Source organism: Girardinichthys multiradiatus, chromosome 7, assembly GCF_021462225.1.
Source record: "Girardinichthys multiradiatus isolate DD_20200921_A chromosome 7, DD_fGirMul_XY1, whole genome shotgun sequence".
Taxonomy (NCBI): domain Eukaryota; kingdom Metazoa; phylum Chordata; class Actinopteri; order Cyprinodontiformes; family Goodeidae; genus Girardinichthys; species Girardinichthys multiradiatus.
Window position 1 is genome coordinate 29,583,546 of NC_061800.1, and position 14,339 is coordinate 29,597,884.

Here is a 14,339-nt window from a genome sequence, read left to right on the forward strand (position 1 = left end):
TCTGACAGACCATAATTTGAATTGCTAAGACTGAAAAAATGAGAGGGGACTATTTGAAGGGGAATTATACAAAATAGCCTCAGCATTTCTTCTCCTTTTCTGTTCATTGCTCTTCTCAAGAAACAGAAAAAAAGTTAACAGAGGTTGACAGGAAAGATGGTATGTACGTCTGTGATCTGCAGATGCAGGTCCACCACAACTGTCACATGACACGGATTTCCTCTTTGACACATTATGCCTTCGGCTACACCAGCAGGGGTGGGCCACACAATTAAACAGCTCCTGCAGGAGGACGCTATGGTGCTTTGAGAACTACTCCACCATGCAGTCCACTATGAATGTCAATGGATTTCAGAGACAAAGCAGCCAGGAGAACTGCAATCTGGATAACACCTTGAGGAAGAAAGCTGCTCTGTGGTACCGGCGCTCACTCAGAGGGAACAGTGACCGACACCGCCAGAACACTGGCTCCCTGCCCAGAGGTTACAAGGTGAGGAGACAACTCAAATGCAGTTTACAGACATTAAAACTGAGAGGTCTGACATGCTTTAAAGTCTGACATGCTGTAAGCTGAATGACGATTTTCTTTGACAAAAGGAACAAGGTGACAAAAACTGTTCTGTAACTGCCTAAAACTATTTAGGATTATATTACTGTTAAAAGGTTTACAACATGTAATTAATTTTATTCCTGTGAGAACTAGTTAAATTTCCTTTTAAGAAGTTCAAAGCTGTTATAATATTTTAAAAGCGAACTGTGCATTCTCCTTCTGCAGCCTAAACTAACCCACACCAACTCTCTGGTTGATTACACAGACCCGCAAAGGTAAATATGTCAGGCCTAATGTGCAAATTTATTTAAATCAAACTTTAAATTACAGTCATTTAAAATTTGGTGGAGAAACAACAATATGTGTGAAAATAAAGGTTTTTGCATTTATGTTCCATGCAGAACCACAGTTGTGTTGGAAAAACAAGACAATGAAACATTTGGTTTTGAAATTCAGGTATGTCAACTCACATTTTAATGTGACAAATGTTGCATTTAAAGTAATAAATCCAAAAGTAGCTTTCTGTCAGTGTTTTGTCTCAATCTTCAACACCTTCTTTGCAGACATACGGTTTGCAGCTGAAGAACACCTCTGATGTGGAGATGTGCACCTTCGTGTGCACGGTGAAAGAAGACAGCGTGGCTGAAAGTGCTGGCCTGACCGCAGGTAATCCACCCACTTCCTTACCTTATAGACCCTTCACATGCTCTCATGCACACATGTTAGAGTGTTACCTAAATATTGATGGAAATATTTCTTACCACATGTCTGCTGAGCATTCCCACACACATTGACACTGATGCTTGAGTGCATGCATCTTTTCTTAGCTGTTTTTATTTTTTGTTTTCACAGGAGATGTTATCGTCACTATCAACACAATCAGCATAGAAGGATTGTCTCATCAACACATTCTTGATCTTATAAGACAATCAACCAACAGCCTAAAGTAAGTGATGATCTGATGGCCAGGGTGGAGCAGCGAAAACAGAAATCATCTTGAAGCAGTTCAGTAACAGGATTTCATCTGGTTTCAGGTTGGAGACTGTGTGTGGAAATGTCGTGAAGAAGATAGAGCTTGAGAAGAAACTCAACCAGCTCCAGGTGTGTTCCTTGTAGCATTGATAAGTTACATTATTATATTGATGGGCATAATTTGTCTCATAATCTATCAAAAATCTTCGAGAAGGATGGATTCTTTACATTCCCATAGACATTTAAAGGACAAATAGCATTCTGTGTAATTGTCAGATAATTAAAAATATGTATTTAGGAAAAAGGTAATAACACTTTGAATAGGGATTCTGCCTAAAAAAAACAGGAACTGGTGAATAATGTTATCGAAAATTATTGATAAAAAAAAACAAACACCAAGCAACTAAACCTAAAGAACAAAGATGCTAAGCTAGCAAGCCTAGAAACTATTTCTACAGCTAAGAGAGGGCAAATGAGAAATTCAATGTCCAATAACATCATCTAAGCAGATTAGGCCCACATTTTGTAAAAAGTTCATCTGTGTTTTGGTAGTGTGAAGAAAGGGGCTTTATGGCTGAAAGCTGCAATAATACCTCCAATACCTCCAAGGTTTAACTGAACTAAAAATAGCTTAAATTTAAAGTTGCTGAACCATCAGCTTCAAACACCAGAACCTGCATCACAGAAAGGGAAAAGAAATAAGGATACGAGTGCCCACTTTCTTGTCTGTAACTGGGCTATTGTAACTCATGTAAAAGACTTTCAGTACGTCAGTCCTGTTCTCAACTTGGCTGACAGGGAAATCCTGGTATAACAGTTGTGATTCCAGTCAGAAGGTCAGCCTAATGGGAAACTATTTCACTTTGGATTCAGAACTTAAAGATATGCTAAAAGAACACTTCACTGACACTGTGCATACCCAAGCCATTAGTGAATAAAAAAACACAACATTTTGCTGAAACTTCCATCCATCCTGGTAGATAAAACTGTCTCCTGACTTAAGCTGTTTTGACACTCAGGGTATTAAATGTAATCCTTCTACTGAACAGAAAGACAATCTCACATTAAAGGTTTAACACATTATGAGATATTTAAAGTTAGCTTACCATTAATTAGTTATGGTTTATGTTGAAGCTTACTGAATTTAAAAATTAGCAAAAGTAACATAAGTCATATGAGAGAACTTTGACATAAATTGACAGGAGTTTAGACAAAAGCTCTTTTCAGCATAATAATATTATATATTCAATATAACATTCTGAAGAGTCATTGATTTCTATGTAGATGATGGTCTTTTGTTGCTAAACCTGAAAGGTCATACAAGGACATTTTATGGGAGTTTGGTAAAAGCAGATGAATGTGTGTGAAAAGTCAGATCTAAACTACACCCTCAAAATATAAAGTGCCCATGTTTGCTGTCAACACACTGTATGGGCTCTAAGAAGCCCTAACCATCCCACAAGCCCCCACCTACAAGCTAAAAAAGGCCATGCTATTTTTTGTCACAAGCTGAGCTGCGGCTCAACCTATAGCTGGTAATCTTTTCAATTAAAAAACTTCTTTAAATAAAATGGGTCATTCTTAGTTTATAAATTTTCTGACACATTTAAAAAGACCTTGATAACCTTGATTTTTTTCTGTCCATGCAGCAGTCCTTGCGTGAGAAGTTGAAGGAGTTTCAAGCGCTCACATTACAGGAAAAAGGTCTGATGCGAGGTGAGAGCTCAGCTGTCAGACCACAACACTTCCTTTCTCACTGCCTCTGTCATTTCTTCTAAGCAGCTTTGTTTAATATGTGAATTACTGTAGGGTGTCAACTCTAGATAAATTAGATAGAGGTGTTCCCCTGAGAAATGCACATACAGCTGAACTTCCTGTTGTATATAGTATTTCTTGGCACTGGGTGTTTGTGTGACAGGGACTCTTGTGTTTCCAGATAATTTAAATGACAGCAGCCTCAATCTGTTGATGGACCCTTCAGCCATACTGGGCTCCCCCATACGTCGCCGGGGTCGCCGTTTCTCCAGCGATAGTAGCTACAGGAGCGGGCTGACAGATGACAGTGACCAGGCTAGCGTGTTTGGGGATTTGAACTCACCCAGTCCCTACAGCGCAGCCAGCACCACGGATGATGGCTGCTTTTTCTCAAGAGACTTCTCCTTGCAGGACGGGTCAAGGAGGGTGTCCTCGAGCTCCAGCCTCCATCACCAGGCTATCAGCCGCTCCAGCAGCTCCAGTCTTGCTGACAGCAGCACCTCCCTGTCTCCATCCTGGGAAGAAAAAAGGATCTCATCCTTGTTTGGGACTCTGCCCAGGAAAGGCAGGAGAGCCAGTGTGCGCAAGCATATCTTTAAGTTAATTCCTGGACTTCAGCGATCGGTTGAAGAGGAAGAGATGGGAACACCTTAAAGTGTTCCTCATGTCCTGCTTGTTTCATTTTGACAATAAGGACTGGTTTAAGGTTGCAGCAATAACAAAGACACTCTGATGAAGTGTTTCCTTATACTTCAAGTGAAGATACAGGTTTACTCCAATGCTTTCTGAGCCTTAACGGTGAGCTAGGTCAACATGTGGAGTGAACTTCCAGTGCAAAAGCATTACAAAAATGACTGCATGTTGAATGAATGTAAGAACAGACTGTAATGTATAATATATCGACTTATATCCTACTAACTTGAATATTTTTTCTCTGTGCAACTCAGAGTAGCATTAATGGTTTAAATTTCCGATGCAATCCACACTTTGCATTTTAAAACCTAAATGAATAAATCCGACAAGCATCACTTAAAAGACTTTCAGGTGCCTGAAACCAAAACCAGATCTGAAAGCCATATACGTGTCTGTTAAGTTCATAACAGGATGTGGGCATGAGCATACTACTTAGCTTTTTTTCCATTTCCAAAATTACTCTTGAACCCTAAAGGATACAACTTACTGTGAGAATGCAGAAACAGTGAAACTGCTTTTCTAAATCCTTCATGTTCTGAACAACTGTATGCACATGAAAGCAACAGTTTGTAAATATTGTGTTTTTGATTTATGCTTTATTTTCTGCATAAAAATTGTATATATGTATAAAAAAAGGCTTTTAAACAATAAATCTTGTTGTTATGCACCCCATGGTGTGCCACAATCATTTCAAAGTTTACACACTCAGCAGGAATAAAAGACACACACAAACTAAGTCTACACAATCATAACATGCTAATTATTTTGGTTACTAAACAGAAGCAGGCAATAGCGGATCTTTAAAATGACATGAGCAGAAACCTTACCTGTTTCCTGCTGCAGCTGAAGAGATAAAGAGACAGTAGCTGCCACTGGGCACCAGGAAACCATGATAACCCAAATTGAGTCAACTTTTACTAGAAAATAGTTCATGATGATGCAGTGAGGTAGATAAGGATCTAATTCCCTGATCATTTTGTAAGTTTGCTAAGTTAAAAACATACTGGCTGTTTCTCTTTTTCAGTGTACTTTAACTTTAATTCTGAAAGAAAAGAAAAACTGAATAAAAATCCCCCAAAAAAATCACAAAATAACCAAAAATGCATTTCTCTGTTGTTGAGTGATAAAGGTATTTGACCCCAAGATCAAATTTTCAGAATTCTGGTTCAGTTCATTGTTTATGTGCCCATGTGACACACGGTTAAAAATGCTCCTGACCATAACTTTTGTACATGAAGCAGACATGTACAAGAATTCATGAAGAGTCACTTCTGCTATTCTGTTTTCTTCACATCCACGGACAGACGAAAAAGCTAACAAGGGATGTCAAGAGACAACATAGTAGATCTGTACAAAGTTGCCATATTCTCTGAGACTACAGTGCCTTGCGAAAGTACTCGGCCCCCCTGAACTGGTCGACCTCTTGCCACATTTCAGGCTTCAAACATAAAGATAGAAAATTCTACTTTTTTGTGAAGAATCAACAACAAGTGGGACACAATCGTAAAGTGGAATGAAATTTATTTGATGTGTCAAACTTTTTTAACAAATACAAAACGGAAAAGTGGGGCGTGCAATATTATTCGGCCCCCTTGCATTAATAATTTGTAGCGCCACCCTTTGCTGCAATTACAGCTGCAAGTCGCTTGGGGTTTGTCTCTATCAGTTTTGCACATCGAGAGACTGAAATTCTTGCCCATTCTTCCTTGCAAAACAGCTCGAGCTCAGTGAGGTTGGATGGAGAGCGTTCGTGAACAGCAGTCTTCGGCTCTTTCCACAGATTCTCAATTGGATTCAGGTCTGGACTTTGACTTGGCCATTCCAACAACTGGATACGTTTATTTGTGAACCATTCCATTGTAGATTTGGCTTTATGTTTTGGATCATTGTCTTGTTGGAAGATAAATCTCCGTCCCAGTCTCAGGTCTCTTGAAGACTCAAACAGGTTTTCTTCCAGAATGGTCCTGTATTTGGCCCCATCCATCTTCCCATAAATTTTGACCATCTTCACTGTCCCTGCTGATGAAAAGCAGGCCCAAACCATGATGCTGCCACCACCATGTTTGACAGTGGGGATGGTGTGTTCAGGGTGATGAGCTGTGTTGCTTTTACACCAAACATATCGTTTTGCATTGTGGCCAAACAGTTTGATTTTGGTTTCATCTGACCAGAGCACCTTCTTCCACATGTTTGGTGTGTCTCCCAGGTGGCTTGTGGCAAACTTTAAACGAGACTTTTTATGGATATCTTTGAGAAATGGCTTTCTTCTTGCCACTCTTCCATAAAGGCCAGATTTGTGCAGTGTACGACTGATTGTTGTCCTATGGACAGACTCTCCCACCTCAGCTGTAGATCTCTGCAGTTCATCCAGAGTGATCATGGGCCTCTTGGCTGCATCTCTGATCAGTCTTCTCCTTGTTCGAGATGAAAGTTTAGAGTGACGGCCTGGTCTTGGTAGATTTGCATTGGTCTGATACTCCTTCCATTTCAATATGATTGCTTGTACAGTGCTCCATGAGATGTTTAAAGCTTGGGAAATCTTTTTGTATCCAAATCCGGCTTTAAACTTCTCCACAACAGTATCTCGGACCTGCCTGGTGTGTTCCTTGGTCTTCATGATGCTCTCTGCACTTTGAACAGAACCATGAGACTATCACAGAGCAGGTGCATTTATATGGAGACTTGATTACACACAGGTGGATTCTATTTATCATCATCAGTCATTTGGGACAACATTGGATCATTGAACTTTCTGGAGTGAGTTTGCTGCACTGAAAGTAAATGGGCTGAATAATATTGCACCCCACACTTTTCAGTTTTTTATTTGTTAAAAAAGTTTGACACATCCAATAAATTTCATTCCACTTCACGATTGTGTCCCACTTGTTGTTGATTCTTCACAAAAAATTAGAATTTTATATCTTTATGTTTGAAGCCTGAAATGTGGAAAAAGGTTGAAAGGTTCAATGGGGCTGAGTACTTTCGCAAGGCACTGTATCAGCAGGGACCTTGCTGAAAAGCTGGCAAGCGTTTGATTGATTATTGGGAAAGCGCCCTCGTTCTGAAGCTCAATGTGAGATTTTGCCTCATGGAGTGAGAATGATGAATACAGAATGAGAAGGATCACCCCATAACTTTACAGATTGTTGATCTGCAGACAGTAGATCACAGTAACCAAAAACACCACTGACCACACACTATGCTGTAATGCACTGAAATCTTGCAGCCCTCTGCAGCAGAAGGCACACGTACAGTGCCATCATCTGTTTGCCAGTGCTTACTAAATGACTTAAAGAAAGGTTGAAAAAACATCCAGAGGTCAAATGAGACCAAAAAGGAGCTCTTCAGCATTGACTTGACCCACCATGTTTGGAGGATGATTGAAAGAACACAATCCCCACAGTCAAGCATAGAGGAAGCATTTTGCTTTGGGGCTGTTTTTCTGACAAGTGTGCATAATGACTTCACTACATTAGCGGGCCAATAGACAGGGCCATTTAACATAAAATCTTTGATGAGAACCCTCTTCAGCCAGAACAGGTGGGCAGGTCCTCCACCATAACAGTGACCCAACAAACACCTCCAAAGTAACAAAGGGGTGGTTAAATAAAAAGCACATAAATCTCAAAGAGAAACCTAGCCTGTCTTCAGACCTCAGTCCTACAGAAGATCTATCCTGAGATGTGTGCAAACTTGTTGAGAAACAACAATAAACATTTTTAGTGCTGTGCTTGTTGACGAAGATTTCTTCAGCAAGTTCTAAGTCATGTTTTGCTTGAGGATTGAATATTAAGTACTTACAGTTTCTCTCAAAAGGCTACACACCCCTGTTAGGGTTTTAGGTTGTTGTGACTTGGAAAAATTAGATCATCATGTGATGAAGTCTCTCTACAATTCAACTGAAAAGCAAATCTTTTAGAGGGAAAACATGACAAAAGCTGCAATAACCTGGTTGCATAGCCATAGTCTGCACAGAGGTTACAAATGATCTCAGTTCAAAGGTATCAGTCAGGAGAAGGACACAAAAAAAAAATCTACAACATATGTGTATACTATGGCACAGTGAAGACTGTCATGTAATTGGAGAAAATATGGGACAACAGTAACATTAAGAACTGGCGGAAGAACGGCAACACTGATGAAGCTATAGGGCTGTTTGGTTAGTATTAGTTGTGTTCCACGTGTAGCAAACATTTTCTTCAAAAGAAATCAGTTAGGATCAACTAAAATAATTTAAAACCTTGGATGACGAACAATTCTAAATATCAGTCAGTTTTGACCCAAAACCTTCACTCTTCTGCTAGAAAGCTGAATATGAATTGTTTTTTCCAGCATCACAGTGAGTCCAAGCAGACTTCCAAATCAGCTAAAGAATGATTTCACCAGAAGACAATTAAAGTTTTGTAATGGCCCAGCCAGAGTTTGGAACTAACTAACCAAAATTTATAGGCCGATTTTTGACCCAATCTTCCCTTTCCATCATGCCCCTATCATTGTGATGGTTCTTAAGATAATCTTATGAGATATTCCTGCTGTTTGTATTGTGTTACGAGTGATCTAGTCTGCTTGGAAGGATGTCGGGACGACTCCGACCTCCAATTTGGGGATATTCAACATGTTGGATTGACTTGGCCCGATATCTAAAGGTATAGGGTGTTCCCCGAGGACAAACGAGCATGCACCCAGTTGAACGTGATGTGTAGCCAACCAGAAAGTATGTTTTTTCATGTTTTGCACTTTTATTTTAACTGCAATTGACCAGGAAAACTCAATGAAATATCAGAACAGAGAACAATCTAAACACTGTGTAACAATGTTTCCCCAGGAAAAAACAAAACAAAACACAACAGCTCACCTGCATATCATAGTGTAATAGTGTGAGCAAGTAGAGCCCCTGCTTGCTTCTTCCTCATCGGCCATGTTCATTTACTCTGAAGTCACTTTTGATCTCGAGAGGTTTTGTGAAATTTCCAGTCTGACATCTGAATGTTCGTGAGTAAAATCGAGAGTGGTGTGTTGTGCTTGTCATGTGGCTGTACACAACACACTGTAGGACCAAACATATATCTAAATTGTTATATCAAAAAAAAAATTTCCTACGGGAAGACAGGGTAAAGGAGAACCCTCTTGTCCAGGCGGGACCTTCTTCTCTGGAAACACAATGGATTCTTGGCAGCAGTGGAAGATTTTGTGCCTAACTACGATGTCGGTCAAGGACGTAGAAAATGTGTACATATTTGGACTTTTGATAACAGGATTTCTGCTTTTTGGAGTTGGTGGTTACCTGGCTTATCGAGTGATTCGCAAAACGTGGGCGGCTGTTCAAAGCATTCCAAAGTTTCCTGCGATGTTAGATGGAGTCTGTAGAGCGATCAACACTCAGACTGAAATGTTAAGAGAGCAGAATCGCAAACTGGACACAATTCTTGAACAGAATCGCAGCCTGGCAGCGGTTGGACTCAGAGGTTAAAGCATATAATCTTGGAGAAGTTGTATGCTCCAGATCTGCGGAAAATACCAGAAATTTGGCTATTTGGATTCTCAATTGAGACATATCAGTAAAACTCTTAAGGTGGTTGGAAATTCACAACTGCCTGAACCACAACATTTATTGTTTTTCTAAATCTGGCTCCCAAACGTGGCCTTGGCAACTTCTGCTAACTGGCTATCGACAAAATATCTCCTGGATGTTATATATACACAACGCTCTTCCCCAGCACTCCCCTACCAACTATGTGGTGATAGGATTGATAAAACTTCCACCTGTCTTCTCAAGGACAATGGCGCTTCTATCAGTGTTGACAGTTTAATTCTTGCAAACACACTCAGACTTACATTCACACCCTCAAGATTCCACCGTACCCTTGCTAAATCTTTACTTATGTGTGTGTTGCTTACCCCTGCTGAGGTTTTTTTGTACTGTTTCAGACTCTATTCTGCTAAGAATAGAGTCTGAAATATGATTTTTTCCCTCCTATCTTAATTTACCTAAATGTGTGATTTCATTTCTTTTCATAGATTTTACTAGCGAAAACCAAACATTATTAGTAACTTGGACTTTAGCTGCTTTTACACCAATGACCCAGCTTTCTTAATTAGATTACTTAGTTCAACTTCAGCACCAGTAAAAGCAATATATTATTAGCACCTGAAAATGTGGATTAAAGCTGTTTTGTACCAGTGACTCAGCTTCACTAGTTAGAATTCAGTGGAATGATGAGACTTCTTAGCACAAGATGCTTTCCCCGACATAGATGACTTAATGATATAATTACCTCTTTAGAAAGATTGGTTTAGAACCAGCTCTTACCAGTAAAACCCAAAGGATTATTATTGTTATCTGTATCATTGTAATATTGACCAGAGATTTTTATATTTCTCAGAAGGATTCATAGATTTTTAGATTTATTAGCATTTGATTTGTTTTTCTGTGTTCTTTGTGATTGTATTGTAATTGTATATACAGCGCTTTGAGTGTCTTGGTACTGAAAAGCACTATATAAATAAACTTACCTTACAATGTTTTATTGTCATGTGTGGGGTTTCTCAGGTTTTGAAAATTAACCGTCAATTTTAAAATCTTGCCGTGTGAACCAGGCATAAGGGGGCTGTGGAGAAGAGAAGACATCCCAGTCTGAGAGATTTGGAGAGGTTTTGCAGGTAAAGTAAGAAAAAATTGCCAAGTCAAGATATGGGACACTGACAGACTCCTTCTGAAGACTGAATGCAACAAAGTATTATTTTAAAGTTGTGCATATTTATGCAACAAGGATTTATTATGCTTGATTTTTTGTTTTTTTATCACAAACACCTGGCTTTTTAAAAGGGGTGTGTGCACATTTTGTGTCCACTGTTTTCACTCGTCATGGAAATCTAACTTTATTCTCGATGTAATAGATTTTTATCTGGATTTTTGATTTAGTCTCTCCACATTGCAAGAAAACTACCACAAAAATGAGATATATAGGTTAGGATAATACAAAAGTCTTTTCATAAATGTTTAGGAAAAAAGACAATGCATAGGAATAAAATATGGAAAAGATCTTTAAGAAAAACATGTTTACCGGCAGGCAGACTGTAATTCTACCCTTGACTTAAAAAGTAAGTCTTGCACTTCTAAAAGGTAGAATTATGAAGAGACTGAAACAATACTTGTAGTTGTATAATTTAAGTTATTTTCTGTATTAAGAAGCCAGCCTGAAAAAGGAGTTTCATCTAAATCAGTAAAGTATATGTACACTTGTGACCAGCTCTGCAACAATTACAACCCTTATCAGTTACAATCAAATGGTGGAAGCAACCTCTTTGCTAAAACTACAGAATGATGCATTAACAATCTGAGTGCCTTAAAACGTTTAAGGCTCCAATGTTCTTAAAAACTGAAGAAACACTGGTGCTTTGAGAAAGTATACATTAACAGTTCTGTTCGGGGAAGAATATAGTGTACAGAACCTATGGGAAAATGTTAATCCAGACTAGATTTTACAGAAAGCAGAGATTTAAGAATGAGAACAATTGCTCCATATGCAGCTGTTGTCACAACAATGCACCTTTGTTGGGCCACAACAAAACCCCTGTTCTTCAGCGAGTCAGCAAACACAGATTTCCATGGTACAAACGCTAGAGAGCACCATGCACTCCCCTCCTAAGTGAACTGCAGGATGGAGGCTTTCTCCGCTCTTTAATGATGGAGAACAACACGCTGGGAGAAGACGTGACCATTTTTGTTCTACTTTAGATTCAACAAAGAGTGTCGCAAAAGATGGAGACAGTTACACCTCCTTCAACGCAGTCAAAACTCAAATCTGACAAAGAAGAAGCGGCAAAAAGTTCAAAGATACTGGAGATCATTAATGGGAGCACTGTTGACACCGCGAAAATGACAGAAGAGCCAGAGGACAGAGAGGTTTGGTCAATGGAGATGGGAGATGACTCTGTGTTCTACAGTGATGAGGAGCAAGCTCACCAGGATAAAGAATCTGTTATCCTAGCTGGCTTCAGTGCTCAAAGGTACGAGGATCCTGTTAAAAGTGGGGCAGCTGGTGAAACCAACCAACAGATGGAAAGAAATTCAGGAGAGAAAGGTCTTATTTACAAAGGAAATTCAGAGATGGAGAAGGAAATCAACCAGTGGGTCATTTGGACTGAAGAAGAAAACCAGAAGCTTGAGACACTTAAAACTAAAAGAATGCATGTATCTGACCCTGGGGAATCAGCTGCAGAGTCTGATGTCACTCCTGGAAAGTTTGTGAAAACATCTGCACAGTTTGTGCTGCAAAATAAAGCAGCAGCAAATGGTACGGCATGCTTAAGGTCTAGGCAAAACAAATGTTTTAAAAGCTTTCCTTTTATATTTATAAATGCTTTCTTTCCTTCTTTTCTCAGTGGACCAACAAGTTAAGAAAGAGGAAGCGATGACTGAAGCTGACACCTCAGACCAACACCTGTGTGACTTACTCAACAATGGTGGTTATACAGGGCCGAACAGGAACGCAGAATTTCCTCAAACACTATCTGTTGCTGACACCCAGCAATCAAGTGACATGCAGCTTGTGGGAGACGCGCGAGCCAAATCTCTGCAAAACCCCTGCCAAGGTCAGATGAACCTGCCACCGCCAAAGAAATCTGACTGCAGCGCCTTCAACCACCTCACCTCCTCCAAGTACAGTACCGTGTCCTACCGCAGGATCCGCAGAGGCAACACACGACAGAGGAGTTTGAATTCTTGTTAATGAATAAAAAATAACCTGCTTTTGCAATGCATAAAAAAAAAAATGGAGCGCCAAATAACACACAGCCTGAAGCTCAACAAGCTTACAAATGTTCAAGCTCTAAAATGTATTTATCAGTGGTTTTAGAAATACCTGATATTTACAATATGCTTACATCCCATTGTGTTGTTCTTGACATCCATAAATCTCATCAATTTTAATGCTATAATGTTCTTAGAAAAATGTCTAATTCTGTAGTAGTATGTCTATGGACGGATGCAGTTTGACTAGCAAGTTTAAAGACATACATCATGGACACGTATGTAATACTAAATTGGGTATTTGAATGATTTATTTGAACCAGTGGGATAATACAACCAAAAACTTTGATGATTAAAAAAAACAGGAACTGGGTGGACGAGTTTGAATTTATTGTGGATTTTCAGGGTCATTGAATCACAAATGTGTATATAGGCCCAAATATGGTAAGAAATAATTGAAATAGAGCCAGTCTGACAACCTGAAGTAGGCTAAAAGATCTTAAAACGCAATGTTCAACTTGCACCTTGAATACATGCTTGGTTTGGCCATCCAAAAGCTTCTTGACCATTTGGGCAGAAATGGTAGAGTTAGCTTTCTTCAACCAGTTTTGATGTGGTTAGGATTGCTAGCTTGCTGGGACACCCAGTTTTCAACTGTATTTTAATTTGAAATTTGTGCTCTGCAGCAGCACCACTGGCTGTGAAACCAACCACTGGCATGATGCCACCACCACCGTGCCTCTGAGGAGGTGGAGTGTTATTAGGTGAAGGTTTCACCTCCTCCAAACATACTTTTGAGGTCAAAAAGCTCAATCTCTGATAATAAATCTTTTCTCCAGAAAGTACTTGGATTATTCATGCAAAATTCAACCTTGCTTTTAAAAGTAGTGATTTTGGAGCATGTGGTTTTCTCTAGGTCAGCACCGCCTCAGTCCATGTTGAATTTAAACTGGCCCGACTGTGGACAATGACTCTCACAGGTTATCTGTTTAAGCCTTGGTGGTTCAAGAATATCTTAATAAGCTTCCTTTCACTGAAGATGTGTTCAGGTCAGACGGTTCAAATCTGGATTTAGATGTTTGTCCCACCAAGACAAAAAAATCCTAGAAACAGCTTAAGCTTCTGGAATGGCCCTGTTCAAAATGAATGAGCTTTGCTTAAAAGCCAAATCTGCGACAGTAAAACAATAAATTCAAGTAACTGTATCATTTCTGGTAAGAAGAGCAGTCAAATATCCGTGCAGAACTATGCTACACACTAAGCAGACGGCGTGATCGACTTACCAAGAGATGTGAATAATGTATCATCATTATACTCAGGAAAAAAACAAAACTAATGAGATGTTATTAAATGCCCAAAATTAGTATGACATTTCTGCAGAGAATGGGTGAATAAATACTGGTTAGAAATGTAAATTAAGGTTTTAATTTTGTGATTTTGTAGAATAAACTTGGGAGATATTAAAATATGAATTTGAAGTTCTCATAATGTTCGCATCTATGGTAAAAAGCCATGACAGTAGAGGTTCAATAACTTACAAGAGTTAAATTGTGACATTTTTAGAGGTAATTCACTACACAAACTGTCATCCCGTGGCTAAGGACTAAACAGAATAAA

General features: G+C 39.2%; 2 protein-coding genes across 2 annotated transcripts; both read left to right on the plus strand.

Annotated features, from left to right (window-relative positions):
• On the plus strand, positions 1-4,642 carry LOC124871559 (cytohesin 1 interacting protein). Its single transcript, XM_047370955.1, has 8 exons — positions 1-490; positions 776-825; positions 952-1,006; positions 1,114-1,216; positions 1,403-1,496; positions 1,585-1,651; positions 3,172-3,238; positions 3,459-4,642. Exons 1-8 carry the CDS (start codon positions 323-325, stop codon positions 3,929-3,931), a joined length of 1,077 nt encoding a protein of 358 aa, XP_047226911.1. The 5' UTR covers positions 1-322; the 3' UTR covers positions 3,932-4,642.
• Positions 4,643-11,592: 6,950 nt separating this feature from the next.
• LOC124871842 lies at positions 11,593-14,193 on the plus strand. Its single transcript, XM_047371437.1, has 2 exons — positions 11,593-12,267; positions 12,356-14,193. Exons 1-2 carry the CDS (start codon positions 11,733-11,735, stop codon positions 12,700-12,702), a joined length of 882 nt encoding a protein of 293 aa, XP_047227393.1. The 5' UTR covers positions 11,593-11,732; the 3' UTR covers positions 12,703-14,193.
• The last annotated feature ends 146 nt before the right edge of the window (positions 14,194-14,339 follow it).

What these genes read in the sequence shown, in the direction of transcription:
- LOC124871842 (XM_047371437.1), top strand. Translation starts at nt 11,733, where the DNA reads ATGGAGACAGTTACACCTCCTTCAACGCAGTCAAAACTCAAATCTGAC. An exon ending in AAATAAAGCAGCAGCAAATG is followed by an intron (nt 12,268 to 12,355) that starts GTACGGCATGCT and finishes TTCTTTTCTCAG; the next exon opens with TGGACCAACAAGTTAAGAAA.
- LOC124871559 (XM_047370955.1), top strand. Translation starts at nt 323, where the DNA reads ATGCAGTCCACTATGAATGTCAATGGATTTCAGAGACAAAGCAGCCAG. An exon ending in CAATCAACCAACAGCCTAAA is followed by an intron (nt 1,497 to 1,584) that starts GTAAGTGATGAT and finishes ATCTGGTTTCAG; the next exon opens with GTTGGAGACTGTGTGTGGAA. An exon ending in AGAAACTCAACCAGCTCCAG is followed by an intron (nt 1,652 to 3,171) that starts GTGTGTTCCTTG and finishes CTGTCCATGCAG; the next exon opens with CAGTCCTTGCGTGAGAAGTT.